The sequence below is a fragment of the Moschus berezovskii genome, chromosome 20 (assembly GCF_049115385.1).
Source record: "Moschus berezovskii isolate FMDL1 chromosome 20, NW_MosBer_1.0, whole genome shotgun sequence".
NCBI classification, from domain to species: Eukaryota; Metazoa; Chordata; class Mammalia; order Artiodactyla; family Moschidae; genus Moschus; species Moschus berezovskii.
Genome location: NC_142479.1, coordinates 31662543 through 31685334, shown reverse-complemented (window position 1 = coordinate 31685334; position 22792 = coordinate 31662543). Strand labels below are relative to the sequence as shown.

At 38.5% G+C, this 22792-nt stretch overlaps 1 protein-coding gene across 2 annotated transcripts in view; it reads right to left on the bottom strand.

Moving 5' to 3' along the window:
* Positions 1–22356, bottom strand: part of NLK (nemo like kinase) — a 137068-nt gene extending 114712 nt beyond the window's left edge. Inside the window, exon 1 of one of the 2 annotated variants that reach the window (XR_016035469.1) lies at positions 20736–22356. Coding sequence is in view for 1 of the 2 variants with exons in the window: in XM_055401711.2 (XP_055257686.1) it covers positions 20736–21193 (458 nt within the window). In the remaining variant the exon portion in view is untranslated. The remainder of the gene's footprint in view (positions 1–20735) is intronic. The other variant, XM_055401711.2, reaches the window with a different exon arrangement.
* Positions 22357–22792: the final 436 nt, after the last annotated feature.

Below are 22792 nucleotides of genomic sequence, written 5' to 3'. Positions count from 1 at the left end.
AAGTGTTTATCCCATGTTTTATTATGCTGATTATTCAACACATGTGGCTTTAATATTAAACTTTTCATCATTATCCAGAGATACCATAGTTCATTTTAGTAAAATTTAAAATGTTTACCTAAAACATTATACAATTCCAAGTTTTTCACTTTCTAATAAGTAAGGATTTTTTAAAAATCTATTCACTTAGAGAATCCCCAGTCACCCTCACCTCTCCACCCCCAAGATCTAAGTGTTATAGGAAACTTAACAATGGTACTTACATTCTGTGAAAGGGAACCAAATGAAAGGAGATGAGAATAAAGATAGTAGTATTAGACACAGAACTTTTGACCAAAAGGGCAAGAGGGCAATAAAACTTAGAATTAAGCCACTCAATGAAGACTATAGTGTCATGACTGCAGGGATTCTAAGAAAAAAAAACGCCAATAACTCACCCCATCTCTTTCTCTCTCTCTCTTTCTGGGAGTTCAATACCCTATTCTTATTTATGCAGTTTCAAAAGGCATTACCCCTCAAATCTTCCCCACTAAATTACATGGCATTATTTTCTAAAAGATTAACTTTAAAACAGGTTGAGAAATCCAAAATATGCCTTGTATAGCCAAACTGAAAGAATGCATCATCAATTACTGGAGCATTAACTGAGTGTACTGGGTAAGTGATCTTTCTGCCTCTTCTACATCTGTAACTAAAAAATAAAGCTTCTAAGGAAAGAAGCTTTTCTAGTTTTGAGGAAGAATGGATCCTCATTAGATAGTTCAGTTCAGTTCAGTCGCTCAGTCGTGTCCTACTCTTTGCGACCCCATGAATCACAGCACACCAGGCCTCTCTGTCCATCACCAACTCCCGGAGTTCACTCAAACTCATGTCCATCGAGTCGGTGATGCCATCCAGCCATCTCATTCTCTGTCGTCCCCTTCTCCTCCAACCCCCAATCCTTCCAGCATCAGAGTCTTTTCCAGTGGGTCAACTCGTCGCATAGAGATCCCCGTAAACCACCTGAACTTTTACTACTCGTTTAAGTTAGGACAGTCTCCCAGGTAGTTCAGTGGTAAAGAATCCACCTGCCAGTGCAGGAGACATGGGTTCAATCCCTGGGTTGGGAAGATCCTCTGGAGGAGGAAATGGCAACCCACTCCAGTATTCTTGCCTGGAAAAATCCCACAGACAGAGGGACCTAGCGGGCTGCTGTCCAGGGGACTGTAAAGAGTCGAACACGACACCATGTGCACGTTCCTAACCATGCACGCATGTAGGTTAGGAACTCAAGTGATACAGAAATTTCATACAAATTAGCTGGTGCCAATTTCATCAAAACTAAGGCATCAGAAAAATTATCTCCAGGATCATTCAAAACCATTATTTTTAAAATGCCTTTTTTCAATTTTCTTCTAACTATAAATATACCATAGAATTACAGAACAGTAAAATGCTAAAACTGGAAAAACCTAGTACTTCAAACATCCAACTCTCAACAGATGGACCCACTGGGGAAATCTATGTAAAACTATTTCTACCACCATCTCTTACAGACCATGTTTATTAAGAATTAGTTATCCGAGGATGCAGCTTTTAAATAACAGCAGGTGCTCAGTATTAAAAGTCAGGGGTTATTCCCTAAAACAAAATTTCTCAGAACTCAGGTTAAAAAAACTCAGGTTCAGAATAATTACAGTTTAAATTAAGAGAAAAACATTTATTTTATTAAAAGAATCACTTGTATTTGGTAATGTAAATAAAGTGGTTAAACTTATGTAAATATCTTTGAATCTATCATGGACACCATAAAGTTAGCTAGAGAATTTTAAAAGCATACTGCAAAGAACCATTTTTATATTAAACCATGTTCAAAGTTTCCTCTGGTTTGAGGAGCCTGAATAAACGGGACAACACGCTCTAAAGTATATTCTGCAAAAACTGTTATCATCAGTTCCCTCAAAGATTCATTAAGATTCTGACAAAGAATAAAACAAATTCATCTCAATTGTCATATTTTTTTATTAGAAAAAGGAACCAAATTTACTAACTTATACTGCATTCTCTATTCATACCTTTTTTTATGGAATTCAAAGCGCTTTATTTATTTATTGCAGTAAGCGAGATTTTAGTTCCTTGATCAGGGACTAAACAGAATATTATTTAGCACTCAAAGAAATGAGCTATCAAGCCATAGACATGGAGGAACTTTACATGCATATCAGAAAGTGAAAGAAGTCAGTCTGAAAAGGCTTCATATTACATGATTCTAACTACATGACACGAAAGAGGAAAACTATGGAGGCAGTAAAAGATCAGCAATTGCTGGGGGTTCGGAAGGAGGGATAATGAATGCATGCAGCATAGAGGATTTTTAGGGCAGTGAATCTATTCTGTATGATATTACAATGCTGAATACATTTGTCAAAACCCATTAAATGTACTACCAAGAGTAGTACCTTACCAAGAGTAAGTAGTACCTAATGTAAAAAAAATACACACTTCCGGGGATAATGATGTGTCGGTGTGGGTTCATTGACTGTAACAAATGTATCACTCTGGTTCAGGATGTTCTTAGTAGAGGAGGCTGTGCATGAGTAGGATCAGTGAGTTTACAGGAACTCTCTGTACTTTCTGTTTAACTTTGCAGTCAAAGTCAAGGTTTAGGTTTTAAACTAAAACCTAAAAACTAAAGTCTATTTAAAACAAACAAAAAGCTAAAGCAGATTATACACGGTGATTAACTGGGACTTATCTGAGGAAAGTGAGGTTGAATCAATATTTAAAAATCAATTAATGTTCATTATACATAAAATAGATAACTAATAAGGACCTACTGCATAGCACAGGGAACACTTCTTAATATTCTGTAATGACCTATATGGGCCTTTCCTGGTAGCTCAGCTGGTAAAGAATCCACCTGCAATGCAGGAGATCCCAGTTCGATTCCTGTGTACGGAAGAATGCACGGAGAAGGGATAGGCTACCCACTCTAGTATTCACGGGATTCCCTGATGGCACAGAAGATAAAGAATCCACCTGCAATGTGGGAGACCTGGGTTCAATCCCTGGGTTGGGAAGACTCCCCTGGAGGAGGGCATGGCAATCCACTCCAGTATTTCTGCCTGGAGAATCCCCACGGACAGAGGAGCCTGGCAGGCTCCATGGAATCACAAAGAGTTGGACATGTCTGAGTGAATAAGCACAACAATGACCTATATGGGAAAAGAATCTAAAAAAGAGTGGATACATGTGTAACTGATATACTTTGCAGTACAGCAGAAACTAACATGACACTGTAAATCAACTACATTCTAAAAAAAATTTTTTTAATTAATGTTTAACATCCATTCATGATTAAAAAACACTTAAATGAGGGATAAAAGAGAACTTTCTCCATCTGATATGGAGCATCTGGAAAAACCCACAGCTAACACACTCAGCAGAGAAAGACTGAATGAGTTCTCCTTAAGATCAGGAACAAACAAGGAAGTCTACTCTTGCCCCAGAAATTAGGCAAGAAAATAAAGGCAGCAAAATTGGAAAGAAAAAGTAAAACTTTGCAGATGACATGACACTGTATATAGGAAATTATGAGAAATATATTTATAAACCATTAGCACTAACAAAAACATGTTTGTTCAACCAGGTTGCAGGGCAAGATTAAATGAAATTAAGAAAGCAACTGCAATATCACTGAAAACAATAAAAAAAAAACACCCTGAAGAATAAATTTAACAAAGTGTAAAATATACTCTGAAAGCAAAATTGTTAAAGAAATTACAGAAGATCTAAACAAATAGAAAAATATCCCGTGTTCTAGATTAGAAGACTTAATATTGCTAAAATGACAAAATTCCCCAAACTGATTTACAGTTCAGTGTAATCCCCAACAAAATGCCATCTCCCTCTTTTGTAGCAAGTGGCAAGCTGATCCTAAAATTCATATGAAAGTGCAGAGACCTAGAGAAAGTCAAGACAATCTTAAAACAATCAAAGTTGGGAGCATCTTATGGTCAACTAATTTTCAACAAGAGGGCCAAGGTCATTCAATTAGGAAATAATTATAGTCTTTTCAACAAATGGCAATGAGACAAGTAGATACCCACATGCAAAAAAATGAAGTTGTACCCCCTACCTCACACCATACAGAAATTAACTCAAAATGGATCATAGACCTAACTGTAAGAGCTAGAACTATAAAACTCTTAGAAGAAAACAGAAGTATAAATCTTCATGATCCTGGATTATGTAAAATCTTCTTAAATATGATACCCAAAGAGCAAAAGACAAATAGATAAATTGGACTTCATTAAAAAAAAAAAAACTTCTATGCTTCAAAGGACACCATCAAGAAAGTTAAAGACAAGATTACGAGAATATATTTATAAATCATATATCTGATAAAGGACTGGTATCTAGAATACATAAAGAACTTAACAACTTCAAATGTCCAGAATAGGCAAATCTAGAGACACAGAGAGGTTAACAGTTGCCACGGGAAGGGGTAATGGAAGCAATTTGCTAACAGGTATGAGGTTTCTTTTAGTGGTGATAAGAATGGTCTAAACTTAATTTACTGTTAATATACTTTAAAAAAACATTAAATTGTATAGTTTAAGTAGGCAAATTGCATAATGTGAATTATATCTCAAGACAGCCATTTTTAAAAAAGCAAGTAATGTCAGACATGACTGAGCAACTGAACTGAACTGAACTGAAATAATAAATACAAAACTCAGGATAGTGGTTTCCCCTTGGCAGGGGAAGTAAGGCAGAGCAATGGGGTGGATATGTTTTAAGAGCAGTTTCAACAGGGTTGATTTTATGTTCTATTTCTTAGGCTAGGTTGAGGGTTCATGTACACTTTTCAATTATTCTTCATAACTTCTATTATGTATCTTTCACATATATCAGTATTATATGTTTGTCTGTTTAAAGAGCACAGGCCTGGGAGAGGCCTTTTCTACCGTTTTGTTAGCTATGAAGACTGAGACAAGTCAGTTAGACTTTTGGGAGCTGTAGCTTCCTCCTCTAAAAAGAGGGATGCTATCATTGTACTTCATGTTTACAATAAAGAAATTCTTAGTGGTTCTTTTAAGTAGAAGTCTGACTCTCTGCAATCCCATGGGCTGCAGCCTGCCAGGCTCTTCTGTCCATGGGATTTCCTAGGCAGTAATACTGGAGACTTTATTTTTTGGGGGCTCCAAAATCACTGTGGATGCTGATTGCAGCCATGAAATTAAAAGACGCTTACTCCTTGGAAGGAAAGTTATGACCAACCTAGATAGTATATTAAAAAGCAGAGACATTTCTTTGCCAACAAAGGTCCGTCTAGTCAAGGCTATGGTTTTTCCCGTGGTCATGTATGGATGTGAGAGTTGGACTGTGAAGAAAGCTGAGTGCCGAAGAACTGATGCTTTTGAACTGTGGTGCTGGAGAAGACTCTTGAGAGTCCCTTGGACTGCAAGGAGATCCAACCAGGCCATTCTAAACGAGATCAATCCTGGGTGTTCATTGGAGGGATTGATGCTAAAGCTGAAACTGCAATACTTTGGCCACCTCATGCGACGAGCTGACTCACTGGAAAAGACTCTGATGCTGGGAAGGATTGGGGGGCGGGAGGAGAAGGGGACGACAGAGAATGAGATGGCTGGATGGCATCACCAACCCTACGGACATGAGTTTGAGTGAACTCTGGGAGTTGGTGATGGACAGGGAGGCCTGGCGTGCTGTGATTCATGGGGTCGCAAAGAGTCGGACACAACTGAGCGTCTGAATTGAACTGAACTGAATATTGGAGTAGGTTGCCATTCCCTTCTCCAGGGGATCTTCCTGACCCAGGAATTGAACCCAGGTATTCTCTACTGCAGGCAGATACTTTACTGTCTGGGCTACCACTGAAGTCCTATTACTATAAAATCCAAAGTGAAAATCCACTTTACTGCCACCTCACTATAATAAACATTGTTGGTAGAAATCTTTTCAGACTTTCCTTGAACATAGGAGTGAATTTTTTTTTAAAGGGGATCATCTTTGACACTGATTTTCATTTAATAAATTATGAGCATCTTTCAAAGTTAACCACTTCACCATTCATAGACATTTAGGTTGCGTTCAATCTGGGAGGTTTTTCTGGGGGTCTTTTTGTCTTTTCTTTCAGACTTTTTTAATAATGTATTTTACCAAACACACATCTTAAATTTCTACACAGACAAACCTGATGTTCTTTTTCTTGCTTTGAAATCGAGGCAATACATCTTTTCCTTCCAAGATGATAAATAATTATATATTACTTTCTTCTTACTTTTTGGCTTTGTTTTTTTCCATTTAAATTTTTAATTCACTTGGACTTTATTTTTGTTCATGATGAGTAGGGATGTAACTTCCTCACTCCCCACCACCAGCTAAACACCCCAACAAACACGTGAAATAAATCAGTGGTTCATCGGAGCTGGCTCAGACTGGCTCCTGAGAGACAGTCACATTTTCTGGAATTCTGCAAAGCTGACTGTGAAAATTTATAAAAATTTAAATTATATAAACCAATAAGGAAACAAATTATAATTAAAATAAAGGTAGTAAATACTGAGAAATAATCATTCCTAATTATTTCAGAATGATTTATGCTCTCACAGTTAACAGCTACTTCATCTGTATGGTGGACACTGTTCACAATGGTGTGCTACTGTCTGCTTTTCCAATTCAGCATTCAGTGACTTCAGCTTGGTAGTCTGCAACCGGCCATTATAGGACCACAGGAACTGGCAAGCCCTACAAACTGGAGTTTTTTAATTTTTCAGAGACCCTGCTGTTAAGCATAAACCAGCACACCACAGAAATAAGCCATTTTTTCTCACTAACTTTAAGAAGATCTCTAGTACACACTAATCTGCAATTTATTCATAAATTTATAGAACAGAATAAGGAGTTTAGTATTTTTTTTGGGGGGGGGTGCTAGCATCACAGACTGCTTTGGAATGTTTTGATGTATTAAGTGACACTTGAGTTACAGTTTCTATTTTTCAACATAAGATGAGAGTATTGCACTGAGAATGTTATTTTTTCTAAACAATTTAACAGCATTCTTACTTTAATGTAGATTATAAAAATAAAGGGCTATTTTGGTAATAGTTGGTTATTTATATTATTTTTAGATTAGGGCTCTTTACTCTTACGAAAAAAAAACCAAACATAAGCACACAAAAATCACTACTATGGGATAGTCTAAACATCACTGTTTTCTCATAAGAATTCATTTCATGAGGAAGTAGGGATCTACATAATGCCAAGAGCCAGTGATATTACTCTTCTTTGACAGTCACCATCACGTACAAACTTAACATTAGCAACTTTCAACAACATGTAATAAGTACCCACCAATGACCACAATAGGTTCTGGAGACACAAATGAGACATGGCCCCAGCCTTTGAAGCGCTCATCATTTTTAGCGGATTAGTGGGTACAGAATGTGTCATAAGTTGATTATAAGCATTTGCTTTGATTAATACTGAGAGGGAAAGAGAGACAGAAACAGGTTGATTTTCACTTAAAATAAAAATTTTTTTTAAAACTTTTAAAAAAGTCTGCCCACCTACAGAGACAACCTGATGTGTGTTGATAACACCTTCAGTATTGACACCAGTTAAAACACCACAGTGTCCCTATTTTAACATCTTTCCCACTGAGGTACTTTAAGAAGTCAGTGGTTTATTTGCAGATACTACTAACAAGTGCCATCAAGTAAACCAGTGTCAGCTGCACGTACCTTACTTACCTGTCTCAGGTCATTGAGATTTAGACTCCAGCTGCCTCATTCTAGGTGTTTATGTTATGAAACTATGCAATGTAAAAGTTGGTTGGGTGGGTGCAATAAAACAACTCACTTTTGCACATAAACCAAAATACTTTCAAAGACTTGCTGTCCAGTTGGGGTTTCTGGTTAACAAAATATCTCATATTGTAGCCCAAGGAGCAAACACAGCAGCAGCAGCCCTTTTCAGATACACAGTGAATATTACAATTTCTAATTGTTAATATTTTAAACTTTAAAATCTATCTCTTAGGGATTTGTGCTATATATAGAAATAATCATTACCCTTTGGGAAACAATGGCTCATTTACTGAAAATGAGTTTAACAAAGGAATTATTTGGTACTGAGAAATACAGAGCAGTGAATTGGGTGACACAAATCACAACATCATCAGCTCATGTGACTATATTAGGGTAATTTCCTTAAAAAAAAACTACAGTAACTTAAAAATTTAGTTTCAACAATCTAATATCCTCAATCATGTCCTCTGTCATAAAACTGTGAAACCAGATCTTAGGTACTTAATTTGAAAATTTCCCTTAATTCTCAATATGAGATAAATACCACAAAAAAGAAAAACTCTTGCCGAATGGAATATTTCTATTTTGCCTGAAGCCTAGTTTTGACTGGTATGTTTCAGTTGCACATTTGATTCACACTGAATTTTGTTTTAAGTATTAAGAGAATAAATAGCATTCCAAAAAGTCACAAGCTTGAAAACCCAGTTCCTTCTCTAGTTGGAGATCTTACAAAACTTATTACATGGAACAGTGAGTTGATGCAGTGACCATAAATTTCTTAACACTGTAAGTCTAAATTTAATTGAAACCTGATCTCAGAAAGTTCTGTAAAAACAGCCTTGAAGCAGATAAAGCAAAAAGTCACAAAATGTTAATCTAGAAGAAAAGTTTATGAGAATATCACTGTACAATTCTTTCAAGTTTTCTGAGGCTTAAAATTTTTCAAAAAATAAAAGGGGGAGAGGCATGATAGCCTCAAAGCAGATACAGAACATGATTACATACATGAAGAGTGAGCTACTTTCAAAAGCCCTGTAGCTCATAACATTAAACTTTTACCAGAAACCTTAGGCACTGGCACACAAAAACTGCCCAACAGAGTATTCTAAATATTGTTGCTTTTTCTTTCAGAAGCATTGTTTCTGGTTTCATTTATAGGATTTTTGTTTTTTATTCTTTTTTTTTTTTTTTTGCTTTTAGAAGAACACTTCCTCCACTTCCAATGGGCATTAACTTGGACAGGTATTACTGGTAAAACAGCAAAGGAGCAAAGGTTCTGGCTCAGCCTCCTGCTAGTTGTATGACCTTGAACAAACCTCTTAGCTTCTCTGAGTCTCAATTTTCCCACATAAAATGAGGCAGTTACACTAGATGCATTCTAAAGTATCTCCCAACTCTGTAACTCCTTTCAGATAGAGATCTAGGATTGTGAGAAAGAAAAAACTAGCCCTCAAAGAGGAAAAAAATACCCAAAATCTACCCTTGTAATGTTGGTGAAACAAATAGGATACCAAATTGTAAGCACACAATGTAATAATCATGATGCCAAACTTTAAAACTTTAACATTATTATAAAGGCACACATTCCCAATTTTAAAAATTGAAAAAAATTATACCAAAATACTATTAGTGGCTATCTCTGAGTTACAGGTTAAATATAGCTTTTCTGTATTCTCCAAGTTTCCTACAACAAACATGTTATTACTCTGATAATAGAGTGAAAGGAGGGAGTTGATAAGCAAGGAAAAACCCTCCTCTTATGTGCTAAAGGAAATTTTACCTCTGGAAGGCATTCTAGAATTTCAAAGAATTTTTTGAAAACAGTTGGATGTTAATCAGAAAAAAAATCTCTGGTATAGTCATTAACTTGATACCTGTCAAAATCATTCAAAAGCTGTTGGTTACCTGCCCTAGGTTAGTAAACTTAAGGAGGTACTGCATTTTTTCACGAGTACTGAAACTGGTAATAACAATGACAGCTAATGTATACCTAAGTGCCAAGCACAGTTGTAAGACTTTACATATACATTGATTCACTGAATCCTCACAACAACACTATGCAATAGATATACCATTATTTACTATCTCCATTTTACACATGACAACCAGAGGTTAAATAATTTGCCCACAACTAATAAGGGGCAGAGTTAAGATTTATATCCCGGCAGGCATCAGAGTACAGGCTCTTAACTATTTAACCATCCTGTCCTTTTGTACTTAAATGTTCTGCTCAGGTCATTCTTTAACTGCCTTTTGCTCTCGAAGTTCATCTAAACTACTTTTCTTTAACCTGCAAAGAAATAATATTTAAGTACTGGGATAAAAAGACTGGCCAACCTTTTAACTTGCTAGCTGAAAATTATGATTCAAGTCATTACTTCAAAGGTTCAGGAAGTATAATTTAATCTCCACACATATCACAAGGTAAACAATACGATAACATCTGAGGGGTTAAATATGTAGCATTAATTACTAAGTTAAAATTGGAATATCTTAATAAAAGGACACTATTGATTGACATCAATTTGTCCTCATGAATCGTCTGTGAAAAGAGCCCCTAAAACCAAATGTTGGACCTTTCTAAAATTTCAATCTTACTGAAATGCCATTTTAAACCATGTTGTAATTAACATGGTATGGTTTTTAAAAAAATGCATCAATATTTATTTTGAACACCGGCCTTAGTACACACCCAGTTATCTTCACAATAACCTCAAATACTATTAACACGCAAAACCTGGGACAAGGAACACAAAGGAAGCTACCAATTAAATACAGCTGAAGGTTCTCACCTAATTCTTGGGCAATTCAAATCCAAACCAAGTATGCTTTTTCTGGCCAGTACCATTCCCTGTCAATTTTTATGGTTTCTGGGTTACTTTTAATAAAAGCTCAAATTTCCTCACATCTGCGTTACTAAATGTCTAGCTCTGTCAAAGTAAATACAGAAATCAATAGTTTCCTATTTTAAAAATTAAAAAGAGAAGGAAGAAAAATGAGAAAAAAACTTTGCACTGGGTTGCCTGTTAGCTTAAATGTGCAATGAGACAATCACCTGATAATTGCACCCTTTGGGTACTTCTGTACTGGTAAGATAATAAAGTGAAATAAAGTCACCTTTATTTCAATTTACTTACACAGTTTGCGAATCTGTAGCTCTCTGCCATGGTAGATTAAGAAAATTAGCATGTAAGAAAAATCACCTGCTTATGTAAATTGGAGGATGGTTTTTATCTATGCAGACAGAAAAAAAAAATTGCTGCAATCTGGGTCAAATGACTAATTTTATCTATTTGTTCAAAGGTCTCCCTTCACCTTTTCTCTGTAGCTCAGAGCAAGAATTTTAGGTCAAGGAATGGATAAACAAAAAAGTATCTGTGTTGTCCATTCTCCCGTAAGAAGTTTGCTGCCTGACACTACTGAGCTTTATATTACTTAAACTGAAAACAAGACTGAGAACTTTAGATATCAAAACCACAACACTGAGAGAGGAAAGAAAAGAAATCAATGGAGGATATCTGATCTAACTGGCAAAGAAAGCAAACATGACAAGGATCAGGTACCAATTTTACCTTCTGCCACTTTAAGCAAACAGGGCTTCAGAAAAGGAAATTACTCCAAATAACTCAGGGCAGGCAGGACAACTTCTCTACAAAGAACATTAGTCCACTTTGCTCTATAAACACACCGGGTCAAGTTCTTCTGAGTCTGACATAAGTTAGATGAATGTGTTCTTGCTCATTTAATGACTATTTTCCCAGCAATCGTTGCTGGAATTCATCCGTCCCACTTATAACTGACTCCATCTCCAGTCCAGAAGTGGACCTGACTGCTTCAAAGTAACCTTATCCACACTGACAGTGATGGGTTTAGAGATGAGAATACAATTCAATAAAGGCTAAAGACACTCTAGAACTGGGCTGGTCAATAAAGCAGTCAATAGTCACTGGGCTACTGAACACTTAAAAAAAATTTGGTCAGTCCAAACTGAGAAGTGTTCTAAGTGCTAACATACACACTGGGTCTAGTATATTTTATATGGAAAAAAAATATAAAATATCTAATGATTTTTATAGTAGTAACATGTTGAAATGATAATATTTTGGATATATTGAGTTAAATAAAATAGATTACTATTATTAATATCATTTCTTTTTACATTTTTAACGTAGAAAATTTAACACTGTGTTATGACTTGCATTATATAGTTGGTCCTTGAACAATGTGAAGGTTAAGGGTGCTGATCCCTGCCCAGTGCAGTCAAAAATCTATGTATTAACTTCAGATTCCCCCTAGACTTAACTTCTAGTAGCCTATGGCTAACTGAAAGGAAGCCTTACTGATAATCTAAACAATCGATTAACACTTTTTGTATGTTATACATACAATATAGTGAATTCTTACAACAAAGCAAATTAAAGAAACTGTTAAGAAAATCATAAAGAAGAGAAAATATACTTGTAGTGCCATTTACAAGATGGATCATCTGTCAGTACCTTCATCAATATTGTCTTATATGATACAAAACACTGTAGGTATTATACGTATCACTAACACTAGACATCCAAAATGAAAAGATAATGTGAAAAAGAAACATTTATTTACAGGTATAACTATTCACGCATTGACAACAAAGAAGCAATAATATGGTAGCTTTACGGCAGACTAGTTTAATCAATATGAGTACTGGAAACACACGTTTTAAAAAGACACTTACCTGTGATGCTAGGCTGATACTGTTTCTCCAACTATGAGTGAAAGGAGGTGGGGCATACTGCACAGTAATTAATTCTTTGAAAGCAAAGTTAAAACAATAAGAAAACTAATACACTATTAATTTTACATTAATATCATTCACCTTACGCCTGTGTAAGGAAAGACTAGTATCTACACCTATCTTACGCCTTCATGACATACCTTTTACTTAATTCTTTTGATATTTCTAGACTACAAGCCTCACCTGTGAGTTTTTCAAACTGTCACAAATCTCAAGTTTCCAATATATTTATTTTTTAAAATCTGCATATTAAGTAGACCTACACAGTTCAAACCCATGATGTTCAAGGGTCAACTGTGTATCGAGGTAACACAGGATTTTATAAATGAGAAAACCAAGACTCAGAAAAGTCAAATAACTTAATCAAGGTCATAAAGCTGTTGGGAGCAAGGCAGGGACCAGAACCTTGTCTCCTAACAAGTTTAGTTAGTACTTTACTACCTTGTCATTAAAAAGAAATAATCTTGCCAAGGAAATGGTACCTTGAATATGATAAACATCAAATTCTCTGGTTTAATAAACTAGAAATAACAACTTGGGATTTGGGAGAATTTTATTAACAATAAAAGTGCTGCTAATACTGGAGACATTCTTTAGAATCAAACATATATATATGTCGGGGGGGGGAATCATACACATTCTCTCCTGTGATCTACTTGCGAAATTTAATGGCCTTTTTCCATCCTCATTTTCTTTGACTTTATCTGCATCAAAGATTACTCACATCTTCCTAACAATCTTCTCCCATGTGCAGGTTGTCAATCACTATGAACATATCTTCCTATCTGATTACCCTTAGTTCCATTTCCAATAATTTCTTCCACCTAAAACTGAGAACATTCCCTAAGGCCCAGACCTCAGCTATTTCTACTTCCACTTACATAGCCTTAAAAGAACAAAAAATTCAATCTGAACGGTCACTCTTTTACTTAAAAACTTCCAGTGGTTGCCATTCCTAATGTTTCAACCTTTTTCATTATTTCCTGCACCCAGGAGCGTTTTCAGACATTTTCCCCTCCAACTGCTCTCCCCTCAGTGAAATTTTAATACTGCAGATATGCTGCATATCTGTTTCTGTGCTGTACATTATAAAGGGGCTTTAAATTAAAAAAAAAAAAAAAGTTTTTTTTCCCCTCTCCCATGTACCAATACTCCAACCTCTTCAGGATTTAGCTCAAGCTTGCATCCCCACCCTCAACTCCTGTCACCTGCACTGCAATTGATATTCAGCAGCTCCAGCCCTGTAAGTCTCCCTTATAAGGGTCCATCCACCAATAATTCCCTTCCCCGTTAGTTCACGTTTTTTTTTTAACTTTCATTCTTAAAACTCTGTTGAGGTATTTATCTCTTCGAGGAAGCATCAGTACCTTCCACAGAAATCCCTCCTCTGTATTCCCAGGGAGTATCTCTATTGCTGCACCTACAGCAGTGAATTGTAACTAACCATTTACAATCTCTCTCCCCCACTAGATCATAATCACCTTTAAATCTTTTATCATCCAGCACAGTGCCTGGCCAACAGTCAACACACAGTCAATGAGTATTATAAGAACAAGTGAAAATAATCTGTCCTTACATTTTTATTTGATGGTTTCAAATTTGGTTTCAATTCTCCATCAAGATTCTCTTGAGAGCAAGGATGTATCAGTTCATACTGTTCCTTTAACTGTAAACTCCTTCAGGGCAATATCATGACTTAAACATCTTTATATCCCAAGCACAGTAGAAACTTGAAAGAAGTTTATGAAATTATTTATACAAGTAAATATCCTCATTAAAGCCTACAGTAGTGCTGCTCTGAAGCAGGTTGACAAGACCAATGACCTCCAGCCATGTCAAAACCTTCTGGATGATTCAATTAGCCAAACTTATTCAAAACACAGATGTGAAACTGGGTTTAGGTAAAGATCACCGATCATGATCAAAGGCAGACAACCCTGTACAAAGTCCCTCTACTCACACCACTACAATTAACTATTAAATCTGAACTCACTACAGTTTCCAGAGTTCATCTTTTCATAATGCCAGAATGCCAGATTTTTTTCTAAGAAAGTTCTGAGCTAGGTACCTCAGAACTACCAGCTAGGTCTATGATAGCTTGTCACGTGCTTATTGACAGTATTACAACTGTTGCCTCAGGCACCCTGTGTGGTACCAAGCAACAAAAGGATCAAACTGACAAGCTATTTCAGTTAGAAAATCACCGTTGATCTGCATTAGATGACCCAATCAACAAATTCACCAGAGTATTACGGAAGCATAGGGAATTGCAAGTAAAACCCATATATAATGCAAAGAACTTCTACTCAATGACTTTTTACTGTTTGGTTGGATGACAAATGGAAAAGTTTATTTGGCCTTGACAATCTGCATCAAAGAAATCAAATCAGCATATTATATAAACAGCTGATGCTTGAAATGCTAGGACAGCAACAAATCTAATAAAAACCAACAAGAATAGACACTCAATTCTACATATAGAAGTCAGTGAAACCCTAATGCTCCAAGTTGTGAAGATAATAAAATATTCTAGTATTCCATCAGAAGACAGCCTTTTGTATAAGGAACACCACTACTACAGCTGCCTATGCTTTGAGGGTTAAATTCCAGAATTCAAATGTTCAGTTAATGTATTTTTCAAATATTCTCCTAGCATAGCATATAAAAGAGAACTATATATACCACTATTTCTTTTTCAGGACATGCACCAGCGGTAACAACTGATAGCTAAAAGAAGTTTCAAGTAGTTCTGAGGGAGACTGTTGTTTTAGCTTGTTTGAAAAGGCAATTCCTTCTGAAATGTATTTTTTTAAGGAAAAATTTTTTTCTTCTAAGCTGATAGTCAATAGAACATAAAATTTTCCCCTAAGAATAAGCCGCACTTCTTTTGTTGTGTTTAGGTTTTGTTTCATTTTCGGTTTTTGAATAAAATTTGCATAATCTTGTCCAGGAGCCCAACTACAACATGACTTCCAATGTTATAGGTAATGGACTTTCAGTGACCAAGAAACCAGTTCACTGTCATTAGACTGTGTTCCTTTTATTCTCTCTTTCTGCTTCCTCGACTTTATGACCATGAACCTGCAGTTTCTAAAAAGTAAGTTCGTTTGTAGTTAAAACTAACAATATAGATTTCCACATTTCTAGTTTCACACGGATGCTTTGTTATGTCTAGAAGAGCAACCGTTTCCTTTTTATGGTGCAGGCTCTGGTTCTTCAAAGCTCTTTTCACAAAGCAGACAGCCCCCCCCCGCCAGCAAAGAATCCAGCTGTGGCTGTTAATCTTGGCTGATAGAGCAACTTCTCAATGCTACAGATTCCTAACCTGGAAAAGGCAGCTAATCACAAAATACACTTTAGTCTACTACTCTTTCTGATGCAACTAAGGCCAGCATTTTCCCAAAATTATCCCCAAAAGCATTTCCCAATTTTCCAAATTTTAGTTTGCTACTTGGGAATTAAGAGGACTAGAGAAAACATCAGAAAATACATGATGCCTCTAATTTTCACAAAATGAGAAAGCTAGACAATCTCTGCCACACGTAAGGATTTACACTGAATAATTTTTCATTAAACCACACATATTTCCCTCACCTCACTGGGATCATCTTTAACAATTCACACCTGTTCATCCATACACAAGTAAAATGAATTTCCATTAAAGGTGAACTTTGACAACAAGGATGTCCTTCATTTGTTACATTCTGAGAAAAAAAAAAATTAATTTCCTTCCAGGTATGGAAATCTATACTACTGCCTAAACGAGTACAGATGATCTGGCTAGAACATCTACCAAGTCCATGTAAACATATATATTATGCTTTTTAAAAATTCATTTGCTTTTAATTAATTGAGAGAACAGAATACTTTACCCTAACTCTAAATTCAACCCCTTGGCATATAGCAGAACTAAGGGGACACTCTATGGTATTTAAAGTCATGCCTCTAAAAACAGTGGACTTCTCTGATGGCTCAAACGGTAAAGAACCTGCCTGCAGTGCAGGAGACCTGGGTTCGATCCCTGGGTCTGGAAGACTCCCCTGGAAAGAGGGAATGGCTACCCACTCCAGTATTCTTGCCTGGAGAATGCCATAGTCTGCATGCTGATTTTACCTGATAAATCTGACTACATGTGAAGCCACATCTATGCACATTTACACAAATTTGATTTTCCTTCCAATAATAACCACAATAAAAAACAGCTAACATTTATTGAGTGCTTACTGTGTGCTAGACAGTGTACTCAATGGTTTACAAGGATTACCTTCATTTAATCCTCAAACCAATGGAATGAAATGAATGCTATTATTATCCTATAGATACCCTATTATTATCCTATAGATGAGAAACAGAGAGAGGTTAAACAATATATCAAGATCACCCAGCTAGTAAATAACTATGTATCACTACAGTGATGCTTGAGTTTCAAACTTCATATAAAAGTAATCTGCTGAAAGTATTCAGTTCAGTTCAGTCGCTCAGTCGTGTCCGACTCTCCGCGACCCCATGAATCACAGCACGCCAGGCCTCCCTGTCCATCACCAACTCCTACAATTCAAAGTTCTCCAACTTGAAGAACTTGAAGAACAAAGGCAACAAACTGAATGCAATCCCAGACAAGTAAAAAATGCTGATTTCATAAAGTAGAAGCCTTTCTCAGACTATCATCAAGGTGGCAATATGTACCATTAATTCAGTCTGATATTTCTGGCTGCCAAAGTCAAAACTGCTTGGGTTCTGCAGTTCTCAAACCTCTCTCATGTGGTCTATTTCCTCCAATTCTCAAAAGTATACACTTCATGAGCACCTGAAGGCTTTATGTTGTAACACTCTTTGTCCCAGAGTTCGGACAACTTTAAGAACAACCTAACTTACTTTTCATCTGGCAAATGTTAACTACAGACAAAAAGGTATTGACATTATTCTCACAGAACAAGTGAGGTTTCTGTCTGTGTGTTGTTTTGTGCTTTGGTTTTGCTTTGTGAAAATATCCATAAGGGCATTTGGAAGCCTTGTTATCTGATAAAGAAGGTCAAATTATATACGATGCTTTGATAACCCATGAACAATATTCTATCGCTGGCAATGAATGTATCTCAGGCTACCCCATGATCATATTACTAGGTAAACTGGAATCCTTACTTTGAGATAAAGCACGGCAGACAGTTGTTAATGAAACCTTAATTGAACTGTCAAAGCACCACCTTTACCAGCAAGCTAATAGGTAATTCACTACTTTTACACAACTGTCCAATACTGATAAGTTATTCCAATAGTTAAATTCAGCAGAAAGATAAATCAAGCCTGGTAGACTAAATTGTTCAGTGAGAAATCAGAATGGTAAAATGCTGCATCACCTCTACAAATATCTCTCCTTGTCTACATGGAGGAACAACAATATCCCTCAAAATTATAAGCAACACTTAGCTATCAGTTTAGTACCACTGGATACACGTCCAGAAAAAGAAACGAGAGCGCATACAGTTTCCTCTCATATGCCATGACAGAAGGAAAATACTTGCAAAATGTATTAAACATATTTGAGTCTAAGTGAATCTTCTAATGCCCAAGTAGTTATATGATGCTTTGAATTAAATGATGTGTCATTAGGAGAATATTTTTATGTTCTATTTTAACCACTTTAGAAAATAGTTGTTTCAGAGTCATTAAGTGCCTTCTAAATTAAAAAGAAAAATCTTCACACAGTTAGTTAAAAAGTAAAAAAAGCTCACTAACAGCTTTAGCTTGGGTTTGAAAATACTAGTGCAATTCACTGTGGTCTGTCATTCAAATTTCTAGTTTTAACAATCTTACTTGGGTCATACAGCAATTAAATTTCAAATATAATAAGCAATTCAGACAGCAAGTTATAAATATGTAAATACAAAAATAGAAAAGTATTTGCATACTAAAACACACACCTGGAACTCTTTTCCTTTTTTTTTCATACCGAATTGTATTTCACCTGTAACAGCTGAAAAAAACATTCAATGCAGCTAAGTAGAAAAACTTGGTTAAAGAGCAAAGACGGACCTGACCAGGAGATCAAGTAACCAAGCAGCAAAGATGCCACAGCACTGTGCTGGGGAGATAAAAAGTACTCTAGCAGGCCCAGTCACTACCATCATTGGGCTTATAAATGTGATCAGACAGGGCAAGTACAAAACCACTGGTGCACAGTGGAAGACGGTCACAAATGGAGGTGCTTCAAGTACATGGAATGAACTCCATGGGTGGTAGAAGGGGTCAATCAAGGAATGAATCTAGAATGGATTCAAATCAAACATTTGGATTTTCATGTACTGGTAATTTAGAACACCCACTACCAGGATGTTTGCTGTGGGATATGTTTCAGCACTCCAGTTCCTTATCGCCCTTCCCTTGAAAAAAAAAAAAAGAAATTCCCTTAGCACCAACTTTAAGTTAAAACTTCTACAAACCCCATCACCAGTTGATAGAAATGATGAGCAAGTAACACCTTTAGAACACAGTCAAGAATCCTACAACCCATTTCCCTCTCAGCGCATCTCCAGTTCTTAGCATTCTATGCAAAGCACTAAAATGAAAGAGAACATCCAGGTCTAAGAAAATCCAAACAAATTCTCAGTAAATGAATGACAAAATTACAATCTCTTTCCTCCCCTAAGCTTTGAAATCCTCCAGGGTTAGACAAGGAACAGCAGTTCACCGTGTAGTCCCTGAGGATAGGATATGGAAGGGAAGACAGGAAGGCAAGAAGAGGCAGGTCCCTGAGCAGAGACTGAAGAGGCACCATTACTGGCTACCTCTTTCCCACCAGGAATCCCACACACCTTGGAGAACAGAGCACTGCAGCAGCAACCTCCGTGGAGAGCTCACTGGGAAAACACTGGACTTTACCAGGTTAAAAAAAGATGGATTGGATCACTCAGTAGCCTATTTTATAAAATCTGAAATGTAAATAAAGATGTCCAGATGTAATGCAAAAATGAAATTCATATCAATTACAGCCTGAAAAGCAATGATGAGAGGAGACGCTTACCAGGCTAGTTCCAAAGAGTTCATTTTCCCTAGGTGATGGGGGCTTTTCTAGACATTAACAAGAATCTTTTCTTTTTTTAAATCAGGGTATAGTTGAAGGAATCTATTTTTGAAGAACTGAACACATCAATTCATCTATTTACACCAGAATACTTACTCCTTGGGGAGAAAAACTCAGTTCACTTTAGTTTTGATAGAAACAGGACCCTACAATGATAAATACATTTTACTATAAACTACTAATCTTCCCCAAAAGAACAGACAAAATGACAAAATGTTGCATTTAAGAAGCCCTCAGACTTTAAAAAATATATACTAGCACTAGCAAAAATACAGCAGTTTCATGTTTTAAAAGTACACTCCCTACTACAGCAACCAACCAAGGGATAAGAGCAACTTACAAGCCACTAAATGACACTAAAACATTACACTGAATGTGGGCCACTGCATAGTTACAGTCTACTGACCTCAATTGTGGTACTCATGTGTGATGCTATATTTAATGCATTCTTATCAAAAGGCTAAAGCTACATACTTCCCAACTGTAGCTTTATGGTTTAAAATAAACCACTCACTCACCTAAGGACTTAACTGGTTCAAGTATGAACCCTATCTTCCATTGGGGATCACGATCACAAATTAAGGAGTGAAGAAAGAGCAAAATAGTTGTGGAACGTATACCCCAATGACCAGACTATGGTAAGGAATCCAGTTTGGGTCAGTTGTGACATCTGCTCCAATTGGGCAACTGATTCAAACTCAATCAAACATAAGGGATGGCCAAGGTCTGTGGAGGAATAAGCGTTCCATGCATTCACCTATTTACTGATTCTCCATTCAGTGGCTTCCTTAGGTTCTACGCAGTAAGTTTGGTAGACAACAAACTTCTGTGAGTTCCTCAACAGAGGGTGCTCCACCAAAACTGGCCAGGACTTCAAAGCTTAAGCCTAGGCAGCCAATGCCATCAGGCCCCTTTTACCAGGTAATGCAGGGTGACTTCCTACAGTTGAGTTGAGCAGCTTGTTCCATTTGGGTCGACATGGAGAAAAACCATGAGAAAAGGCCTTGCCCAGCAACCTTGAGAAGAAACCAGGAGAAGTCGTGATTCTTCCTTGGATACTCACCAGACGACACCAAAGGCTCCATATCCAATAGGTCTATCCGGCTCAATATCCAGCTGCTGTTGTGGATGATGCGAGTGCTGATGATGGTGCGCCTTAACTGTGGCAGCTGCGGCAGCCTGTACCTGAGCTGGGGCTGCTGCAGCTGGTCCCGGAGCCTGACCCGGTGCCGGTGATGGGAAGTAAGGCTGCTGTTGCCCAGGGTTTAACATGGCTGCAGCTGCGGCTGCGGCGGCGGCTGCCGCAGCTGCCGAGGAGGTATGCTGCTGCACGGGGTGGACCGCAGCAGCCGACCCGGGATGAAGATGGTGCTGAGGGTGGTGGTGGTGGTGAAGGTGAGGAGGAGGGAGGTGTGGAAGGTGGTGGTGATGGTGGTGGTGGTGCCCTGCTGCTGCCGCAGATGTACCGCCATTGTAAGCCGCCATCATTTTTGCGTTGGCTCTTGCGCCACAAAGAGACATTCAAAAAAAAAAAATGCCCTTTGATTGGAAAGCAAACTGGGTCAAGCTGTCATTTGGCCATTTAAAAATGAAGGAAAAAACCACTCACTCCACCTCCAAAAAACATGGAGCGGGACTGGCTTTATGTCTTCATCAGTCAATCCAGGCAAGTTAGAGGATCTTGGTGTCTAAGTTGGGGGTGAGCGTGTGTGGAAGGGTGTGGGTTGCCCTCCAAAAACGAAAAAGAAAAGAAAAAGAAAAAGGAAAAAGGGACCCCTTCCCCCCAGGTTTCCTGCCACAAGTGGATACTAAAACTCCATCCTTAATTCGGGGGAGGTTCCAACTTTGAATGTGGGAATGAAGGCCAAACCTCCCGACCCCCTGAACTCCACACGCGAAAAGGATCAGGTAACACACCACCCTTAGAATCTTGTAAGAGGCTTGACTCATCTACCCCTTCCATTCCCACATCCTTTTCTAAACACCTACCACCTCCTCAAAAATGCAACTGAAAAAAATTCCACCACCCCAAAGTGAAAAGATGGGGGGAAATGTTCAGGGAAACCAGCTTCCCCCCCTCGAACTCTCAGGCCTTCCTACATCTCCCCCTACTCCTCGTCAGGTTGACCTGATTGGAGTGGGGGGGACTAAACTTTCCCGAACAGAGAAGAGCCAGGGAAGGAGGCAGGAGGGACAGAGTGAGCAGAGGAGGCGACAGGGCAGGACAGAGAGGAGAAACAGAACCGGGGCAAAGTGAAGGTAAGGAGGTGCGGGGAGGAATGAAAGAGAGGTGGGCAGCACTCGGACGCCGAGACAGAGGGAACCGCCCCGGGAGGAGGTTAGGGTCCCGGGGCCAAAGAATGGGAGCCCCGGGAGGCGGGCGGGGTGCAGTCGGAAGCGGACTGACTCCTGCCCCCGCCGCCGGCTGCTTCTGCTGAGGAGGGTTGGGGGGGAGAGCGGGTGGGTCCCCCCGCGCGACGGCCCCCGCAGGGCTCAAGGCTGCTCCGTCTCCCCCCCTCCCCCCCACCCGGCTTCCGTCCCCGCGGCCGCTTTCTCCTCAGCCGCTGTGGCCGCTTTCTCCTCAGCCGCCGCCTCCTCAGCCGCCGGTGCCGCCGCGGCCGGACTCACCTCCCCTAGCAAAGCCGGATAGAGCGGAGCCAGCGGCGGACACGCGCAACCAGCCGCCGAGGCCCCGCCCCCGCCTCACACTGACCGGCTGCCCTAGCCAATCCACGCCCCCCTGTCCGCGTCCGCCTCCAATCCTGGGCCGGCAGCTTCAGACAGGCGCACTGTTCGGCCAGTGGCGACAAGGTGTGGGTCTCCTGGGGAAATCCCGCCCCCGACCTAGGATGGGCAGATAGAAAAACCAATCAAAAGGCAGAGTTGGGCCTGACCGACAAGGCCAAAAGCGAATTAAATACCAAAGATCTCCGTGACATTTTCTTTCGCCTCTCTCCTTTTTTCTTTTTCTTCTTTTATTTTTTTTGGCAGGAGCAGGAAGCTGCGTGCTAATCCCGCCTGCAAAAGCTGGAAGAGAGGGGTGGAACGAAAGAACCAATCGTGAGCCGGGGAGCAAGAACAGAGCAACCAATCATTGGCTTGAAGAGGAAGTGGGATGAG